Source organism: Gadus morhua, chromosome 6 (genome assembly GCF_902167405.1).
Source record: "Gadus morhua chromosome 6, gadMor3.0, whole genome shotgun sequence".
NCBI lineage: Eukaryota > Metazoa > Chordata > Actinopteri > Gadiformes > Gadidae > Gadus > Gadus morhua.
In genome coordinates this window covers 1362599-1384592 of record NC_044053.1, presented here as the reverse complement: position 1 = coordinate 1384592, position 21994 = coordinate 1362599, and the positions used below count along the sequence as shown (strand labels likewise).

At 45.8% G+C, this 21994-nt stretch overlaps 1 protein-coding gene across 1 annotated transcript; it reads left to right on the top strand.

Moving 5' to 3' along the window:
• The first annotated feature begins 492 nt into the window (after positions 1 to 492).
• LOC115545714 (transcription intermediary factor 1-beta) lies at positions 493 to 20598 on the top strand. The gene is made up of 6 exons (XM_030359121.1): positions 493 to 1441; positions 18268 to 18403; positions 18737 to 18875; positions 18986 to 19102; positions 19805 to 19945; positions 20487 to 20598. The coding sequence occupies exons 1-5, from the start codon at positions 1430 to 1432 to the stop codon at positions 19833 to 19835; spliced, it is 435 nt and encodes a 144-aa protein (XP_030214981.1). The 5' UTR covers positions 493 to 1429; the 3' UTR covers positions 19836 to 19945; positions 20487 to 20598.
• Positions 20599 to 21994: the final 1396 nt, after the last annotated feature.

The following is a 21994-nucleotide window of genomic DNA, read 5'->3' as shown; positions in this document are numbered from 1 at the left end:
TGGCCCCAGTCTTTATATGCCCCGGATTACACATATGTTGTTTGTGGATTTAAATAATATTTTTTCATGTCAAGAGTCTGACCGTTTATTGTGCAATTGTTCAGTTAAAGGCTGTAGAGAAAACGCAATGAGAAAGACTATACGTCTCGTATTTGACGTCACGCTCCCTAGCGACTGGCGTGGTAGAAAATAACCGAATTCTATCACTTCAACTAACTAAGCGAGCATAAGGAATCGAGGAGTCCGGAACAAGTACGACATAAAAGACTTAACTGTTGAACAAGCAACAACAAAGCCAAACAGTTTGCAAAGCACTGCCGATCATAAGATCCCGGCCTCTTTGTATAGTCACACATCAAGCTATCCTCCGGTATGACCGACCACGGCATGCATACAATATCTCCTTTTATGGTCTGTCAGCCATACATTCCTATATGGTCAGCAACTGTAACTAATTTAAACATTAGGTTTACGTCGATAAGCTTTGACATCACCAGGAATAGGTTTGGGGCAGACTCTCTGGCGTCGTGTCAAGTTACACTTATAGAAAAACAGATGATTAGCTACTTTCCACTATTAATGTATCTATATGAAATATAGGCCTGATAATACTCATAGTTAAAATAAAAAGTAATGTTTTTTTCTCCCATACTGGCGTGGACAAGACCGACAATCTCCCCATCGGCATCACTGAAACTCTCAACATGCTCCGACTTATAATGGTTTTCACCTCTTTCGATGCTGTTATCCTCCCCTTGGAAAAAAGTGGAGCAGAGATCGCCATGCCTGTACCAGAGTGGTGGTGACGTATATCATTCTCGGCGAGAGCAGCAAGGGGCTGTAGTTCACAAAACGGCCTCACACAAAACCTATCACTATCAAACTTCTTCGCGTTTTCTATGCACGAAAAATTATGATTTAAATCCACAAACAACGTATGTGTAATCCAGTGCCTATAAAGACTGGCACCAGAAAAGAATTACTTCCAGAGCCCATAGGTCCCATGGGCTCTACCGGAAGAGGCGTGAGTCCGCCACTATTGAGTAGGTATCAGACTCTCTGTGCAAATGAAATGAAGCACGAGAGTCTGGTAGGACCAGGCTACAGAGATACTGCTGATAGGTAAAAGCCTCTCCTTGGATAAGCTTGGATGACGGTTTTGATACACGACAATAGGACGCTGTGATTGGTTGACGTTAAGGGGAGGGTGCGCAGAGAAGAGGACGAAGGGTTGATCTTGTTGATCGGCGGAGCAGGCAGTACCCAATGGGGGCTCGCAGCGCTTGGTTACTCCGGTTATCTCTTAGTAGATGAATAAGTTAAGAAGTAGGAGAAGACGGAGTAGAAGAAGAACCATCTCGGAGTCGGAGAAAAAACATCTCGGAGTAGGTGACGAACCATCTCGGAGTAGGTGAAGAACCTCGTCCTCATGCTGACCGCGGTGAGTTTAAACAACGTGTTCAGTGAGTTCAGTGAGGCTGCGGGAGTTCGGGTTGTTGTTCTGGTTGTAATTTAAAGGTCCGCTGTGTTAAATGTCGGGACCACAGCTGGTCAATGCCTTGTGGACTTCTCTATGTTGCTAGTCTTGCGGTGGTTAATATTCACTGTCTGAGCTAAACACATGGTCCATCCATTCGGCTTCGGTTTAAAACGCGTTATAAGATTGCCCCACCATTTCCTCATGTTTTACCATCATCACTATCAGGGGCGTAGCTATAATTTCCGAAGTGAGGGGCACAGATTGTTCAGGAGTAAGCCAACTTCTATTGAGTGATTTATCATCCTTGCATTCAATGGCGCCTCTTAGTGGCTGAATAACCAAATAACCTCAAACAGCTGCAGTACGGAACAGAAACAAGTAAAAATATAACCGCAAGACCACTGACAAACCTGAAATGTAGCCTCATTCACATGGTGAAAATGTATATTGATAAGCACACATCCAGAAGACTCCAAGCAAACACTTCTCAAATGAATGAAGGGCTTTCTTAAAAGCAAATGCCTGAAAAATCTTTGAAATTCTGGGGAAATTAAACATTTGTTGTCAAGAACACTAATGGAAGAAATCTTAATATTGCAGAGTACAGTATGAAGGAAAATTGGTCAACAAAGAAGTTCCCCTTAATGCCATACTGTATCTTGGCAAACCGATTCTTGGAAACTAATGAGCCGGAATGTTGATTGGCTGATGAATTTCAGGTGCTGTTCAATGTTGTCCATAATGCTCTAATCAGGATTCAAACTCTCAACCGAAGGAGCCAATTACATTCCTGAAATGCATGAAGCCTTAGGCCAGGTTTATACGTAGCAGGCTATTTATAGAAACGAATATTTCCCCCCTCCGTTTTCAAAAATAACATTGTGCACACAATATCGTTTTCAAAAAAGTTGTCGATTACATCAAAACACATAAATACACCGTTGAGTGCAATTAAAGCCATGCAAGCCAATCAGAATCCGCAGAATCAACAACAACGAATAACACGTGCGTCTTCCTGTAACAAACAAACTGTAAACATAGGGCGCTCATATGATGTTAAGAATTTCCTGGCGCATAATGTGACGCTTCAGAACCTAAAACCCTGTTTCCACTCACTTTTACTTTACCGGCGTTTTCAGAAATCTCCACTTTGGCCTGAGTTTTTAGAAATGATCGTTTTCTGTGACAAAAACAGCGTTTTCGTGTAAATGAGAGGCCAAACTGCGTGGAAATATCTGCGTTTTCCCTTCGTGTAAACGGGGCCTTATTCACATCGAGAAAATGTTGATTGATAAGCACACATCAAGAAAACTCAAAGCACACATTTCACAAGAGAATTAGGCCTAAAAAAAAAAAAAAGTTTGGTTCCTGTTGGTTGTCAGTTGAGGTCATGGGTAGGTAGGGAATTTATTTTATTTTTTTATTTTATTTTTTCCAGCGGCAGCGAATGATAGGTAGGTTGTTTTCATTTAAAGGTCCCATGACATGCTATTTTATGTATTCTTTAATATAGGTATTAGTGGGCAACTAACACAGTATTCAAAGACGTTCCTGAAATTCAGCCGTGGTGCAGAGTTACAGCCACTCCGAGCCAGTCGCACATTGAGCTTCCCCCAAATGCGCTGTTTCGGTGGGCGTGTCAAGGAGGAGGGTGGGGGTGTGGCCCTGAGCAGCTTGCAGCCAGGGACGGTACCATGCGCTCTGTTTACAGTGGATGTATCGCAATGGCGAGGCGCACACAGCCTTTAGCCGTGTTCTGTAAATATTCTAGAACACACGGGAGTCCTGGAGCTCTATATCTAAATATTATCATATAGCCTACACAGATATCTATATCATATAATACATATTATCACGGCCAAAAGCTGTGTGAGCCGCTATTCCGACGTTCCTGGTTCTTCAACGTCCACATCAATGTGAATACACACACTGTAACGCAAGTGTTTCTTGTCGGTTCTTTGACGTGTCTTGTATTTCCACAACGAGACTGTCGTGGGGGTTATCTGAGCCATGGTTGAGAAGGAATTGGGGGAAAGGAACTTTGGTTTGACTCGCTGAAGTAGGCTACATGAACTGCGACATGCCGCGAGGCACCATCGCCCGGCAGCGGGCAGCCGGCAGCAGGCAGCGCGCAGTTCAGTCGACTTCAGGTTGATGTGAAAGTGGAAGAACCAGAGACGTCGCAGAACCCGTCAAAGTCGTTTGTGATTCATAATATCGTCTGGAGGCGCACACAATATGTTATATGATATAGATATCTATTTATTATATGATATTATTTAGATATAGAGCTCCAGGACTGTAACACAAGTGTTGTACACTTCCTTGTTATTTGGATAACCGTTCTGCTGTTGGTGTGATGGCGCATAACGCGTCGGACTCTTGTCTCTGGTATTTCTACAACGAGACTCGTATTGGGGGTTATCTCAGCCAAAGTTGAGAATGAATTGGGGGGAAGGAACTTTGGCTTTGACTCCCTCAAGAACATGAACCATGACATGGAGGAGAAAGGGATTGTTGGCGGCGAATGTCTCCCGCTTGAGCCCCGCTGAGGGACCACCGCCGGAGGCGGAGGTGCCTAAGCGCTGCCCGGCAAAGATCCCTTTCTCCTCCTTGTCGTGGTTCATGTTCTTGACTTGAGGGAGTCGAAGCCAAAGTTCTTTCCCCCCAATTCATTCTCAACCTTGGCTGAGATAACCCCCAATACGAGTCTCGTTGTAGAAATACCAGAGACGAGAGTCCGACGCGTTATGCGCCAAATAACAAGGAAGTGTACAACACTTGCGTTACAGTCCTGGAGCTCTATATCTAAATAATATCATATAATACATAGATATCTATATCATATAATATATTGTGTGCGCCTCCAGACGATATTATGAATCACAAACGACTTTGTCGGGTTCTGCGACGTCTCTGGTTCTTCCACTTTCACATCAACCTGAAGTCGACTGAACCGCGCGCTGCCTGCTGCCAGCTGCCCGCTGCCGGGCGATGGTGCCTCGCGGCAACCGGCGGCATGTCGCAGTTCATGTACTTCTGCGAGTCAAACCAAAATTCCTTTCCCCCAATTCCTTCTCAAACATGGCTCAGATAACCCCCACGACAGTCTCGTTGTGGAAATACAAGACACGTCAAAGAACCGACAAGAAACACTTGCGTTACAGTGTGTGTATTCACACACACACATGTGGCGCTCGCACGGTCGAGTCTCATTGGCGGGCCAACGTCTCTGGGCGGGCCAGGCAGAGTAAGGGGAGGAGCCGAGATTCCTCATGACGTCATGAGCACAGACATTCCAAATCAGCGCGCTTGAGCCTCCGTTTTTTCAAAGGCGAGCAGAACAGCTAGTGCTCGTTTTACACCAAACGCAAGTTTTAGCCACTGGGGGACCATAGGCAGGCTAGGGGAACTCATATTTATGTTAGAAAACCTCACAAAGTGAGATTTTCATGTCATGGGACCTTTAAAAACGAGAAAATTCGCTCATCCTTGTACAGAATGAAGAGGTGCTGTACCAAAACGTAATTATAGAGGTGCTGTACCAAAACGTAATCACATACACACAAAACAATTTTTTTTTTTAGGCCTTAAGGGCTTTCTTAAAGGTCCCATGACATGCTATTTTATGTTTTCTTTAATATAGGTATTAGTGGGCAACTAACACAGTATTCAAAGACGTTCCCGAAATTCAGCCGTGGTGCAGAGTTACTGCCACTCCAGGGCTCCAGAGTGCGCCTAATTTGGGCGCACATGCGCCTAGAATTCGGGGTAGTGCGACCAAATATTTTATTTGGGCGCACCGGTGCGACTGAAAATGTATCTGGTATAATTATTATTATTAATTTTTTTTTTACAGAGCAGTCTATTCATAATATTGTAATGACCACGGAAGAGGCAGTGAGTGAAGTATTGATTAGACAGCGATTTATTAGATACCTAAAATAAACCGTTGGAACACGCAAGACCGGTAACAATAGCAACGGCGGTAAACAAACCCGCGAAGCCCAATCCAGGGGCCTGTACTACGAAGCTTCGATTAGAGGGTTAGCGAGGTATGTTGAGCTGAAAACCTGGGTTAGCTGTACCATGGAAGTCGATCTCTTTTAGCGTCGCAGTATCACCATGGTGACTTACGCTCGCAACCAAACCTGGTCGGGAGCAGCTTTTCAGCGAGTCTACCCGGAGATCGGCTACTTATATCGGCGTGCGCAGCTTCCTAGCCCCTCCTCCGATAATGGCATCACCATTTGTGGGTGTTCCCATGGACCTCGGCGCACTTATCGTACAGGCGTCTCTCCGGAGACAGAGGGTTTTTCGGGACAGAACCGATCCCTTGGCATTGTCTGACGATATTCTTTATGAGAGATACAGATTCGGCATTTATTTAAGGCATTTATTTAATGGTCAAAATATCATTAATCAATGGCGTAAATATCGACGGTGCAACCGGTGCAGCTGCCCGGTTGCCCCCCCCCCGTCAACAACTCAGCGCAAGGCAGGCACGGTCCAACCCCCCCCCCCCGTCAACAACTCAAAACTTGGGTGTGCACCATAAATACGTGCTGGTGCACCCAAATTAAAAATGTAGGCGCACCAGTGCACCCAAGGAAAATGTTAGTCTGGAGCCCTGCACTCCGAGCCAGTCGCGCATTGAGCTTGCCCCAAATGCGCTGTTTTGGTGTCTGTAGCTATAATGCAAATGAGGAGGAGCGAGGCGGATCAAGGAGGAGGGTGGGGGTGTGGCCCTGAGCAGCTTGCAGCCACGGTACCATGCGCTCTGTATACAGTGGATGTATCGCGATGGCGAGGCGCACACAGCCTTTAGCCGTGTTCTGTAAATATTCTAGAACACACGGGAGTCCTGGAGCTCTATATCTAAATATTATCATATAGCCTACATAGATATATCATATAATATATATTATCACGGCCAAAAGCTGTGTCAGCCGATATTATGAATCTCAAACGACCTCGTTGGGTTCTCCGACGTTCCTGGTTCTTCAACGTCCTCATCAAAGTGAAGTAGACTGAACCGCGACAAGGAGGAGAAAGGGATCGTTGCTGGTCATAGGAACCTCCGCCTCCGACGGTGGTCCCGCAGCGGGGCTCAAGCGGGAGACATTCGCCGCCAACAATCCCTTTCTCCTCCATGTCGTGGTTCATGTGTTTGAGGGATTCAAAGCCAAAGTTCCTTCCCCCCAATTCATTCTCAACCTTGGCTGAGATAACCCCCAATACGAGTCTATTTGTAGAAATACCAGAGACGAGGTGTGTGTGTGTGTGTGTGTGTGTGTGTGTGTGTGTGTGTGTGTGTGTGTGTGTGTGTGTGTGTGTGTGTGTGTGTGTGTGTGTGTGTGTGTGTGTGTGGTATGGGTATACCCGATGCGGTACGGGTATACCCGTACAGCATCTTCTCACCCCATTCATTCGTGCCTTACCTGGGGATATACTCTACCCCTAACCCGCTCTCCCCCATTCTCCTCAACCTACTCTTGTCCCGCAACCGGGGCCTCCACCATAGTTGGAACATTCTAGCTACATAAATTAAACATGTCAAGCTCGGGGTCGCTCCATAGGTCACTGTGTACACTCGTTCACCCCGGCAGCCATATTGGTAGAATCCTGCAGCTTTGCTTGGGGGAGAGTGGTACTCATTGTTCAATGTTTCTCCACGCTTATTAGATTCATATAGCGTAGGCAAGGTAATGATTACATAGTATCATTAAATGTAAGAGTACATTTCTCCCATAATACAGATACCGGAGCTTTGGCTATCTATCGATATCAGTCCGATAGTTTGTTTTACTCTTGAACAAATACAAAAGTGTGTGTGTGTGTGTGTGTGTGTGTGTGTGTGTGTGTGTGTGTGTGTGTGTGTGTGTGTGTGTGTGTGTGTGTGTGTGTGTGTGTGTGTGTGTGTGTGTGTGTGTGTGTGTGTCATCAGTTGTACCAAAGAAGGTACTGTACGAACTCAACAACAAAACTGTACAACGAGTGAGAGTGGTTTGGCATGAGCACACACACAACCCGTGACTTCATTTTTCACAATAAGCGGGAGACTGCGGTCAAGTGAGCCGCCATTCGTTCATCCGCGGTTAAGCCAGCCGTCACACAAAATCTTTGTGCGCCTTTACTCTAAACAGCCTTTGGGTGGTATCTCGAAACGTTTTCAAAATAAAACCCTTCACCTACGTGTGTAGATATATAGAACACTAGCTGTCTTACGGCGGCGTCTAGAATGTCCGCACTTGCGGCCATCTTGCCAGTCAGCTGCTCACCCATAACATTGTGTTGGTAGTGGTACATGTACTTTTTAAATAACCATAACTTGCTACATTTTCAAACGGTTTACCAACGGATTGGTTTCTTACAAACGTTATTAACGTGGTTATAATATTGTACCTATTTTAGAACATTATTCAATTTTTTTAGAATCCAACAATTATTCATCAGTATCAAGTATGCAGTGCCGTAACGAAATCTCTGACGTTTATAACAAAACAAACCGTTTGAAAATGTAGCAAGGTGGTTATGGTTATTTAAAAAGTACATGTACCACTACCAAGTCAACACAGAGTTATGGGTGAGCAGCTGACTGTGGCAAGTTGGCCGCCAGTGCGGACCTTCGACTCCATTACGGCACTGCATTAGGGCTGTAACGATACGCGTATCAAACCGAAAATCGCGATACTCAAAGCCACGATCCTGTCTCGCGGTGTGAGAAGGCAGAAGCGCGATATGCCCTTTCTAACTCTTGGGTCAAATTGTCTGATTGAAATTTGCTAATAATTTGTCTGCTGACAGCGCCCCCTCCTATCGATGCCGTAAATATGTGATGAGATGCCCTCTCTGTGATCACAGCTCTCCGTGGCTACGGAGGATTGCATTTCTCCACAGCCGTCGAAGTCCTCATATGCGATATGAACGACATTTATCCAGAGTGGGCCAAGCGCGAAAAAAACTGCCTGTGTGATCCTGTCTCTATTGTTTTGTGTGATTTGACTGGCAGTTTGTCTGCTTATAGGTCGGAATGAAGCGGCCACCGATTATTGACAGGATGGGTACTTTATTCTACCGGACTCGTTCGCTTCTTCACTAGACACACGCGCTACCGCTCGCTCTCCTCGCTCGTCCACTCACTCGCTGACGTCACTCACACACGCATACGCACACTGCCATTCTCGCGCACACACATATGCTACTCGTAACACTAATAACACTGCCTCGTTATTGCGACGTTCATGTTTTTCCTCATCTATTGAAAGTTAGGCTATTAAACATGTTGCATTCTATGCGGCCTGATTATGTCATTATTTAAGCTACATAGCCTAATAAGAAGCGATAATAAGGATATTTGAATAAACCAACCAAACAGTTAAAGGGGCCCTATTATGCCTACCAGCAAAAAGCATCCTCCAACTGCAATCTTTGGTTATTTCTTTATTAATTTAGCTATACTTTAATAGTATTCTTTCGGTTCAAATCTGTTCAGCGTTCCAAATTATTTGTTATTAAATGTTACATTAAGATAATTGGTATTTAAGTGTTGTTTAAATAAAATGCTTTTTAAATTTAAAAGAATCGTGGGATGTATCGAACCGTGGGTCAAAAATCGTGATACAAACCGAATCGTGAATTTGTGTATCGTTACAGCCCTACGCTGCATACTTGATACTGATGAATAATTGTTAGATTCTAAAAAAATTGAATAATGTTCTAAAATAGGTACAATATTATAACCACGTTAATAACGTTTGTAAGAAACCAAACCGTTGGTAAACCGTTTGAAAATGTAGCAAGTTATGGTTATTTAAAAAGTACATGTACCACTACCAACACAATGTTATGGGTGAGCAGCTGACTGGCAGGATGGTCGCGAGTGCGGACATTCTAGACGCCGCCGTAAGACGCCTAGTGTTCCATGTATCCACACACGTAGGTGAAGGGTTTTATTTTGAAAACGTTGCGAGATGCCACCCAAAGGCTGTTTAGAGTAAAGGCGCAGAAAGATTTTGTCTGACGGCTGGCTTAACCGCGGCTGAACAAATGGTGGCTCACTTGACCGCAGTAGCGGGAGGGGGGGCTGGGGATAACAGACATTGAATGGACATATATTTCCACACGCCTTGCCCATTTATTAAACATGCTTAACAGCGACGATCAGGCAGTGGGAGAGATCACCAGAGCCTCGCTCATTCTCGACCTGGAGCGGCGCAAGGTCCCGAAAACGACGACCCCCCCAGCTTCCTTGGGTTTAAAAAGAAGCCCAGTGGTAAACTGGACACCAATGCACCAAGGTTTGGCGTAAACTCTGACTGGCCCGATCTGAACGACCTGTGTGACTGGACTGGTGTTTCCCTGGAGTGGAAAAGAGCAGACAACGAGACAGTGAGCGTCTCCAAGTCTGTGATCACGGACCTGTCAATAAATGTGCGCGCAACAATGAGCCGTGACGGAACATCAAGCGCGCTCCCCACCATCGGCGCGCGCGCGCGCACCTTCTAACGCTCAGAGAGCAAGAGAGAAAGGAGCGCTGGACAAGACTGAGGCTGCAAGGGAAGCTTGCTTGCCTCCAGTCAGCTGATCACTCTGTGTCCCACTTGATTCTAAAAAATGCAGCTATCGATGAGGATATCCTAATTTTTACGGTAAAGGCACTCCTCCAGGTGCTGCCAACTAAACTGAATCTGTCCATCTGGTATCCCAATAATCATGACTCACTGTCTACACCATGGACAGCGTCAGACCATAGAGTCTATGTCCCACATTTTAAACGGCTGTAATGTTTACCAAGGACTAAACATAGCCAGTAGGGATGGGCACGAGTAGTAAATTCCAAACTCGAGTGATCGAAGGAATTCCTCGAGGATCAATCGAGTACTCGTTTAATCAAATCTATTTTCAGAATGCAACGCATCTGCAGCAGGAATAGGCCTGATGATGAACGGCAATATTACCAACCAAACATGTAATGCTTATTCTCCAGCAAAACAGTCAGTTATCAGAGTATTCATTATTTATTTTTGCAAACGTTCAAAACTCATTTTCCATACAAAAATAAATATGCGTCTCACAATTTAAATCAAGTCGAACCAAGGCCTGTAACGGTTTAAAAAAAACAAAAACGAAACAAGTAGCCTAACCATTGCAAATAATTTAAAGCTGCAAATAAAACGGCAGCAAATGGACGATGGAAATACTCAGCGTTGTGATGTTCTCTACACGGCCGGGATTAAAGCTACGTCTTGCTGCGTAGCTTTAATCCCATATGCTCCTGAACTCACCGTTGTGTTTCAGGAGCATATGTTGCCGCATAGTACTTTCTGGTAGCTCGATTTCGCTTGGCATATTTTACATTTCACCTTATGATCTGCTATTTCTTTAAAGTATTTCAATTCTTCGCTGCGCTTTGCTTTAACCGCCATCTCTTAACTTTTTGAATTCTGGCGTGCCTGCACACGGCACGGAACGCGCCACACAGAAATGGATACATTTCATTTGCTTTGTGCCCACGGCATGCGTTAGTGGCGCCGACAGAAAATTGATACATTTGCTTCAGAAAACTTTGTTTGTGTGTGTAAATGCAAACTCGAGTTTGCCTGTCCACCAACCGAGTTCATTTGTAACGCGGAGTACTCGAGTAATCGATTCCTCACGCCCATCCCTAATAGCCAGGCATGACAGAATTGTCGACATTATCACCAAAGATGTGTCACCCATGTTTGATTCCTCTGTTTTATTCTACAAACATTCATGTGTGAAACCAGAAATGTTTCAATGCAATGACCCCATGTATTTCAAGGTATAACAGCAAATACACCAGATGTCATTGTGATTGATGAGAATAGCAGAGAGGTTTTCCTATGGGAAGTTGGTTGCACTTTCGACTCAAGTTTAGAGGAAGCTTTCCAAACTAAACAAGTTAAGTACCAACCATTAGTGCAAGCTATTATTCGTTTAGGCTATAACTGCCAGCTCATCTTTTTTATTTTCAGCAGCCTAGGTCATGTCCACAGGCTGGTGGTCAGAGGCTTGAGAATTATGAGGTTGTCCAAATGTAATGCAAAGCAGCTTGCAACATATTGCTCAATCTCCTCCATTATAGGCAGCCGAGCTATTTGGAGGAGGAGGTGTTTTCTGTACCCATAGATTTTCTCTGTCTGTTAACAGACTGTGCAACCAACGTTGATTGAATAAGCTCATGTGTACGTATTGTCTATTCTGTGAATGTTTGACGACAAGTACTGCAACATGTTGTTACGAGGATGTAGGGCATCAAAAGCAACTGAAAATATTTGTGCCCTTGCAATGTATTTTATAAATGCAGACACAAATAAAACCTACCAATACGATTGTGTTCTGCAGATTCAGGGGTTTTGTACCATACTGAAATGAACTTGTTGGGGTCAATGCTTAACCACGCCCCTTGCTTTCCTATTTGGCTTGGGATACTGTTGAACCAAAGCTCTTAATGGGAAATATCTGTGCTTGTCCCGAGAATGGGGATGTTGTCCGGACATGGGGATGTTTGAGGGAGGCGGCGTAGTCTGGACTCGAATGTTTTGTTGCTCCGGTATCAACCATCATTGGTGTTTCTCTGCCTCCTACCTGAACTGGCAGTATGCGTTCTGTAGCATCAGGGGTAATGCTGGCAGCTGACCCTCCCCGGTATGTTCCTCTGGGCACCCCTAGTATCCAATGTGGGTACCCTTGGTCTGTCTGTACCCTTGGTCAGTACCCAGGATCTGTACCCATGGTCAGTGGTACCCAGGATCTGTACCCATGTTGGGTACCCATGGTCAGTGGTACCCAGGATCTGGACCCATGGTGGGTAGTATACCCATGGTCAGTGGTACCCAGGATCTGGACCCATGGTGGGTAGTATACCCATGGTCAGTGGTACCCAGGATTCTGGACCCATGGTGGGTAGTATATAGGGATGCAAATTATCGAGTAATTCATTAATCGATAGTTGTTTCATCTTATCGATCGATGATTGATTAATTGATAAGCGGCAATCCTTCTGAGAAGCTGAATTTCCTTCTGAATGTGACACATTTAGGTGGTAATTCAATGAAGTCGTTTAGTTGTTGTACTTTAAAATACATTTACATTTAGGGCATTTAGCAGACTCTTTTATCCAAAGCGACTTACAATAAGTACATTTGTCAAAATACTTCCACATATTGTGCATTTGGCGTCTTTGTCGTCATTAACCAACTTAAAGTGGCTCCATACTGCACTCCGTTTTGCCCTCTTCATCGTGTCACTAGCTGTGTTCGAAATCGTTCCCTATACACTCGTTCCCTATTCCCTATATAGTGTACCCATGGTCAGTGGTACCCAGGGTCAGTGGTAGTACCCATGGTCCGTCTGTACCATGTTCAGTGGTACCCAGGATCTGTACCCATGGTGGGTACCAATGGTCAGTGGTACCCAGGATCTCTGGACCCATGGTTGACTGACTCCCATTCAACCCGGGGGGGGGGGGGGGATTTGGGTAGCTTTGTGGTTGACCAAGCTGGACCACATGGGAGCAGGTATTTTACGATGGGAACAGGACGTGTTGAAGATCTTACCCATCTAAAGATGTCCAGATCTCTGTCGTAAGATCTCCAACATCCACACTTCTTATATTAAGTGATTCCTTGCTTTTATAAGGAATCAACTCTAACTTTAACTTTAAGGAAGACAATATTAACAAAATAAGCACAAAGAAGAGAATTCAATGAAGTATGTTTTACCGAAGATTCAACAAATAGCAATATACCAAGATGGTCCATGGATCACCTAAAATAGAGCAAGACCACCCGGTCTTTGATCCTATCCTAAACTCTCCAGGATATACCATTTTGTAGCTGCCTTGCTGGGTCTGCACTTCCTCAGGGAAGAGGCTCCATTGTGGTTCCCACTTGGTTGGGTTCAGCAACTTAAAGGTCCCATGACATGCTATTTTATGTATTCTTTAATATAGGTATTAGTGGGCAACTAACACAGTATTCAAAGACGTTCCTGAAATTCAGCCGTGGTGCAGAGTTACAGCCACTCCGAGCCAGTCGCACATTGAGCTTCCCCCAAATGCGCTGTTTCGGTAGGCGTGTCAAGGAGGAGGGTGGGGGTGTGGCCCTGAGCAGCTTGCAGCCAGGGACGGTACCATGCGCTCTGTTTACAGTGGATGTATCGCAATGGCGAGGCGCACACAGCCTTTAGCCGTGTTCTGTAAATATTCTAGAACACACGGGAGTCCTGGAGCTCTATATTTAAATATTATCATATAGCCTACACAGATATCTATATCATCTAATACATATTATCACGGCCAAAAGCTGTGTGAGCCGATATTCCGACGTTCCTGGTTCTTCAACGTCCACATCAATGTGAATACACACACTGTAACGCAAGTGTTTCTTGTCGGTTCTTTGACGTCTTGTATTTCCACAACGAGACTGTCGTGTGGGTTATCTGAGCCATGGTTGAGAAGGAATTGGGGGAAAGGAACTTTGGTTTGACTCGCTGAAGTAGGCTACATGAACTGCGACATGCCGCGAGGCACCATCGCCCGGCAGCAGGCAGCGCGCAGTTCAGTCGACTTCAGGTTGATGTGAAAGTGGAAGAACCAGAGACGTCGCAGAACCCGTCAAAGTCGTTTGTGATTCATAATATCGTCTGGAGGCGCACACAATATGTTATATGATATAGATATCTATGTATTATATGATATTATTTAGATATAGAGCTCCAGGACTGTAACGCAAGTGTTGTACACTTCCTTGTTATTTGGATAACCGTTCTGCTGTTGGTGTGATGGCGCATAACGCGTCGGACTCTCGTCTCTGGTATTTCTACAACGAGACTCGTATTGGGGGTTATCTCAGCCAAAGTTGAGAATGAATCGGGGGGAAGGAACTTTGGCTTTGACTCCCTCAAGAACATGAACCACGACATGGAGAAAGGGATTGTTGGCGGCGAATGTCTCCCGCTTGAGCCCCGCTGAGGGACCACCGCCGGAGGCGGAGGTGCCTAAGCGCTGCCCGGCAAAGATCCCTTTCTCCTCCTTGTCGTGGTTCATGTTCTTGACTTGAGGGAGTCGAAGCCAAAGTTCTTTCCCCCCAATTCATTCTCAACCTTGGCTGAGATAACCCCCAATACGAGTCTCGTTGTAGAAATACCAGAGACGAGAGTCCGACGCGTTATGCGCCAAATAACAAGGAAGTGTACAACACTTGCGTTACAGTCCTGGAGCTCTATATCTAAATAATATCATATAATACATAGATATCTATATCATATAATATATTGTGTGCGCCTCCAGACGATATTATGAATCACAAACGACTTTGTCGGGTTCTGCGACGTCTCTGGTTCTTCCACTTTCACATCAACCTGAAGTCGACTGAACCGCGCGCTGCCTGCTGCCAGCTGACCGCTGCCGGGCTATGGTGCCTCGCGGCAACCGGCGGCATGTCGCAGTTCATGTACTTCAGCGAGTCAAACCAAAGTTCCTTTCCCCCAATTCCTTCTCAAACATGGCTCAGATAACCCCCACGACAAACTCGTTGTGGAAATACAAGACACGTCAAAGAACCGACAAGAAACACTTGCGTTACAGTGTGTGTATTCACACACACACACATGTGGCGCTCGCACGGTCGAGTCTCATTGGCGGGCCAACGTCTCTGGGCGGGCCAGGCAGAGTAAGGGGAGGAGCCGAGATTCCTCATGACGTCATGAGCACAGACATTCCAAATCAGCGCGCTTGAGCCTCCGTTTTTTCAAAGGCGAGCAGAACAGCTAGTGCTCGTTTTACACCAAACGCAAGTTTTAGCCACTGGGGGACCATAGGCAGGCTAGGGGAACTCATTTTTATGTTAGAAAACCTCACAAAGTGAGATTTTCATGTCATGGGACCTTTAAACAAATAATAAGTAAAAAGCGTACCGAATACAGATGAATATCAAATGCATTTCCAAAAGTATCGCGAAGAGTAAATACATTAAGTGTGTGGAGGGTACAAAGTCAAACCTAGGCCTAAAAAAAAATTTTGTTTGGTTCCGGTTTCCGACCGACCCTGTCCATTTGTGTGCGACCCATATTATTTTATGAGCTTTAAAAAAAAAAAAACGTTTTTTTTTTTTTTTGATGCAAACTATAATTACGTTTTTGCACAGCACTTCTTCATTCTGTACAAGGATGAGCGCATTCTCTCGTTTATAAATGAAAAAAACCTACTCATCATTCGCTGCCGCTGGAAAAATAAAATAAAAAAATAAAATAAATTCCCTACCTACCCATGACCTCAACTGACAACCAACAGGAACCAAACTTTTTTTTTTTTTAGGCCCTATTGTCATGTTTATGTTGGCTTAAAGATAAACCGGGGACACTGGTAAGATAAGGACAGGAGTATATTGTCAAACTCTTGTCTGTAGCAGTAGACCTGGCCCTTAGGCCTGGTTCTACCCATCTTTATGGGGTTCCTCTACTCATGGGGGTTCTGTCTGTAGCATTTGACCTGGCCCTTCGTTCTACTTATCTTTAGGGGGTTCCTCTACTCATGGGGGTTCTGTCTGTAGCATAGCAATAGATCAGGGTTGGGCAACTTTCATGATAAAGAGGGCCACATTTTTCATCATAACCATCGGAGGGCAACATGACTGCACACTTCAACTAAACATGAGCTGAGAAGCTACACAATTTTGAATTTGGTAGATATGATTTCCTGTATTCTGGTGCATTTTGGGGATGGCCACTACCTAAAAAATCATCCAGAATCATAACCTATGTACGGTATGTTAATTGAACCAACATACATTCATTTCATGTTTTCCATGCTCAAACAGCCACATGAATGGTCAGTATTTTTATCAGTGCAAAGGGCTCACATACATCATCATTCAATGAAGTCAAAAAACTGAAAAACAGTGGCCAACATTAAGTGCAACAACTCAATGAACTCAAACCCAACAAGCAGTTGTAGTATTTTAGTGGCGACTTAAGTGGATATCTTTAATGACTGATATCGCTTCTAAGCAAACTAGACGCATGGGTTTGCCTTCGAATTCTATGAATTCTTCTCATCTTTCTTGACCGAGTTTTCTGTAACTCGATCAATTATAGGGCCATATGAAATCCGTTTTATTTTTTTCCAAATTCCGTTTTATTTTTTTCCAAATTCCGTTTTTTCCGTTTTAATTTTCATTAATTCCGTTTTTACACTTAAAATCATCAGAACGAGTGTCAAATAAGTGCGAACGAATACAATTTAATCAGATAGAAGACTACATTTATTAAAACATCACAACATTGCACTGTTTTTAGTGCTTCAAATAAAAACATGACATAAATATTAAAGTGCTTATAAACTCTTTTTTTATAAACTCAAATTGTTGTTTGAAGGGGCGTGCCCTGGCTACGGCGTTCATTGTTTTTCATATGGATTTTGGACTTCAAGTGGTCATCTCACGTATCTTTGCGTTTCCAAATCGATAGTATGTTGACATATTCTACAAAACACCTGAGGGATAGAAGTGTTTTGGATATTGTTCGGCTCTGAATTTGGGGTTAGAACCGAATTACGGGCGCTTCAACTTCTTCTTCGGCTTCTTGTTAGGAGCGGGACCTATGTTTGCGTGGTGGGCCGGGGATTTTTTTTTTAACATTGTTGTGCGAGTGACTGCTAAACATTCAGTGACGTTAATGTCACCTGTGTTGTTTCCCTTTTCCCTCGAAACTGAATTTCACCAAAATAATGGCGAATTCCGCTGCATTCCGCTGCATATTGTAAATGTTACGTCTGATGTGCCTTGTCCCTGTTGCATGTTATATGTGCTAAAGAACAGGAACCTGCTGGAAATCAGTTATTTTACTAAGACAGGCCCATTTTAAATTGTAACTTTGTTACTTTTAATACTTTCCTGCTTAATTAAAAAAAAAAAAAAAGATCAGTTGATTCCGTTTTTATTGTCCAATTCCGTGATTCCGTCCGCGTTTTCGTTATCGCGGATTTCATAGTGCCCTACAATTATTATTCTTTTTTTTTTTTTATTTATTTTTTTTTTTTTATTATTATGTGCGGGCCTGACTGAGTGAGGATGCCGGCCGCATGCGGCCCGCGGGCCGCCAGTTGCCCATCCCTGCATTAGATGGTTCTACCCATCTTTAGGGGGTTCCTCTACTCATGGGGGTTCTGTCTGCATTAGATGGTTCTACCCATGTTTAGGGGATTCCTCTACTCATGGGGGTTCTGTCTGTAGCATTTGACCTGGCCCTTCGTTCTACTTATCTTTCGTGGTTCCTCTACTCATGGGGGTTCTGTCTGTAGCAGTAGACCTGGCCCTTAGGTCTGGTTCTAGCAATCTTTAGGGGGTTCTCGTGTGTGGTAACAGGGTAAACAAGCTCCTCCTTTTAGTGCAGCTTAAACGATTACATAATTTTCCTGTGATATACAAATTAAGATAAACCCAAATGGCTAAGTACCTTTTTAAAACAAAGTCTTTTGCTTGGGCTTGACATCGTTATGTAAGCATATTGCTAATTTCCCTCCGCTCAATTATTTTTGACAGAAGTTCTTGCACAGGTGGGTCAAGGTAGGACACCAGTTAACCCCGGTTCCTATAGCGCAACCTGTGACTCGTGTCAGGTTGCGCTATAGGAGTCATTAATGAGAAATTAAGACCAGAAAAGTAGCATAATGGGGTCTCTTTAACTGGAGTCTGCTGTATGGTGGTGAGTGACGCCTGTGGCCTCTGTTACATGTGCTGCTCTGTCTCCGGGTGTCGCTGTAGTGTACCAGCTGTGGCGGCGAGGCCGAGGCCACGTCCTGGTGCGTGGACTGTGGGGAGGCCCTGTGCCGGGGCTGCGTGGAAGCCCACAAGAGGGTGAAGGTGACCCGCTCCCACCACATCCTGGACCAGCTCCCAGGTCAGTTCCTCTTCCCCGACTGCATGACCCCCCAGGGACCAGCCCCCCTGCGCTGAAGTATCCGTGGCAAACCTCAACTGTCTACATACCATCGTTTGACCCTCGTCTACCACTATGTACTACTGCAAGTCTTGTGGTCTCCGTGTTCCAGTTCCTAAAGATGCACTGCACTCAGTCAGAGTTCTTCCTGTTCTTCACCGAGTGGAATTAGTTTGGTCATTGAGTTTTGCTGATTGACGGCCTCACCTGAGCCGGTCAACACGTCTCCCTGACTAAGGACCGTAGGCCTGGTTGAAACGGGTCCTGGTTTAAGAGCGCCGTTTGTCCTCACAGCGGACGTCCCCAGGTCGGACTCGGCGCCCACGGGCATCTACTGTCCCCTCCACCGCGAGGAGGTTCTCCAGCTCTACTGCTACACCTGTGACGTCCGCACCTGTCGCGACTGCCAGCTCATGGACCACCGCGCTCACTCGTGAGTACCGGTTCTCTAACAGTACGAGGCAGAACGTGGGCAGGCCCGCCGGTGGGGGGCGTCTCCGAGCTCTGACCCTTTGCTTCCTCCTCCCCCACGCGACCCTGCAGCTTCCAGTATGTCCACGAGGCTTACCAGAGCATCAGGAAGCAGATGTACGGTCTGTTGGTTCCCGTAGACAAGCACACGGAGAAGGCCATGCAGAGCATCATGCTGATGAGCTCCAGGTGAGACGCGGTCTCTGTGGAGCACTGTAGTGGACTACGGGGTGGGATCATGTTGATGAGATGTGGTGGAATCGCTATTTAAGAGGATGTCGGCCGGGGTTAGGTAGAGCGGGTTGGCTGGTAACCAGAAGGTTGCTAGTTCGATCCCCAGCTCCTCCTAGTTGAGTGTCGAGCTGTGACGGCTCCTGAAGATCTGGCTGTCGCCCTGCGTGGTTGACTCCGCCGTCGGGGTGTGAATCTGTGCATGATAGTTGTAAGTCGCTTTGGATGAAAGCAACTGCAGAATCATAGAAATGTAAATGTCGAGCAAGATATTTATTTTTATAATTAATATTAATATTGCTGACGGGACCGTAGTCCTACAATACAAGAACAAGCTATAGGACAAATGGGGGCATTTTAAATGAATACACGCGTGTATTGATCCGGGGTTGAAATGGTTGTGTTGTGTGTGGCGTGCAGCTGGGACGGTTTTGAAGTGAAGATTTCTCCACCTGCAGGTTGAAGGAGATACATTCCCAAAAAGTTGAAATGAAGGTCACCTTTCTAACGCTAGTAAAAAGCTTCTGCCTCCACTTCAAAGAGAGACTATCCAATCACTATGCTCAAGTGGCGGTAAGAGAACCATCTTGGTGGGATACGATGCACCTCATCAACCCAGGGAGAGCCGGTGTTACAGCGGCCTCGTTGCGTCTGTTGCAGGCCATCTACACCTCCGAGGAGGAGGTCCTGAAGACCCGGATGAAGGGGCTGATGGAGAAGGTGGAGGACTACACCGTACGGATCAAGAAGCTCGAGGACGACGCGTCGGACATCAAGACTCTGCTGGCACGCAAAACGGAGGTAGCGTACAATGAGACGCACGCTGGAGCCACGACCGCTCCAAAGGCTGGGCTCACTTAGAATGGCCTTCATTTTGAAAGAAAAGCACCGTTTTTTTCAATTTAAATTAATCAGAAATACAGTCTAGACAATGTTAATGTAGTAGATGACTGTTCGTGCTGGAAACGGCTGATTTTTAATTGATTGATCTACATACAGTAGGTGTGCACGGGCCCATTGCCAGTCACCATCCCTCCTGTGGTCTAATGGTACTTGTTTAGATACTCGTGTTAAAAGGCGGATTGATGATTAGAAAACCCTCGTGCAATTATCTTACCCCGGCTGAAAGCTGTTGAATGAAAGTTAGAATTGTCATGGAAAACAGGAAATTGTCGGGGTGACCCCAACCTTTGGAACGGTTGTGTGTGCGTAAAGTATATTTTTACTATTTTACTATCTAATCTTCTACCAGGCCTATTGGATTCACCTTGGGTTTAAAGTGCAGCCACCACACTCGGCTGCCCTGCATGTCATGAGCTGAACACGCTGCTCTGCCTTCCAGATCAGCGCTTGGTCCGAGTGGATTCTGAGCCAGGAAGTCGGTCCTCCTAAGACCATGACCAAGCCCAGCCTCACCATCAACACTGCCGTCGTGAAGGCCATCCTCTCCCTCGGTGAGTACAGGCCTGTCTGGAGAGGTCAGAGGTCAGGGGGCAGTTGTGGTAGTGACCTAGCTGGGCTATTACCAGACCAAGCCAATCGTAGGTTGTACGTTGGTCTGATGCTGCAGTCACTTTCTTCAGCACAAGATGCGTGATCAACGGGCCGAGTTCAACTGACTCTGTACGCGATTGGCTGCTTGCCGTCGCTTCCGTGTCGTCATCGGGTTAAACCAGCCAATAGCGCGTCCGCTGGCTTTTCCCCTTGACCAAAATAATCATGATTTATTTTGGTCAATATTGAAATCACGATTATACATACGATTATTTTTGAGTTTGAAAACATGATGTATTTATTCAGCAGCTCTCTCCAAAAAACCACTTTGTAACTGAGAACTGTTTTTATAAATTTTGCCTTTAAAAAGTACACAAAATGGTGCAAAAGAAAATGTTAAAATCCTAAAGAATCTACAGATATGTATCCAGCTGTTCACTTTCTATAAAACATCGAATAAAAAAAAATATTTAGAATAATAATCGAAAATTAGATTATATTATTTTTGTAATCGTTGGACACTAAAATTGAAATCACGACAAAATTTGATTAATCGCCGAGCCCTACACGTGGGTCAACTTGAAAAACGTTAACATCTGGCTTAGGTTAGGGCATAGTGGGACTAGAATGGTCTAGGAGTAGGCTACAAAAGCAGTCCAGTGGCTGCAGACCCTGGTATCGTCTGGCGGGGCAGTCTCCCACCTGTTCATGTGTTGCTTGTTCTTTTGCAGGTGAGCTTCGAGTGTCTCAGGTTCCTTTCGCCTGCAAGGAAACCAACCCTCAAGAATGTCTCTCCCAGCCCCTGGGCGGTGTGGCTGCGCCCCCTGCGCCCCCCGCCGCGTCGACGGCCACAGCCTCCCTCTATCCCCCTCCTCGGCCAGCCACAGTCCTCCCTCAAACCAGACGCCCCCCGCGCCCCGCCCCGCCCCAGCGCTCAGCCAGTCACCCCTCTGTTCTGGGATCAGCCAGGTCTCATGTGCCTTTCTTTTGCCCAGACCAATCAATTGTAAGATATGCTGCCCCCCCCACGCTGTCCTCATGTGAGCCTGGTTGGAGACCAGTACATCAGCAGACCGGCCAACTGCAGACCGGCCAACTGCAGACCGGCCAACCGCAGACCGGCCAACCGCTGACCGGCCAACCGCAGACCGGCCAACCGCTGACCGGCCAACCGCAGACCGGCCAACCGCAGACCGGCCAACCGCAGACCGGCCAACCGCTGACCGGCCAACCGCAGACCGGCCAACCGCAGACCGGCCAACCGCAGACCGGCCAACCGCTGACCGGCCAACCGCAGACCGGCCAACCGCAGACCGGCCAACCGCAGACCGGCCAACCGCACACCGGCCAACCGCG

Bases quoted from the DNA above. Each gene is read 5' to 3' on its own strand.
- LOC115545714 (XM_030359121.1), top strand. The intron at 18,404-18,736 runs GTCAGTTCCTCT...TTGTCCTCACAG, and splicing joins CATCCTGGACCAGCTCCCAG to CGGACGTCCCCAGGTCGGAC. The intron at 18,876-18,985 runs GTGAGTACCGGT...GCGACCCTGCAG, and splicing joins ATGGACCACCGCGCTCACTC to CTTCCAGTATGTCCACGAGG.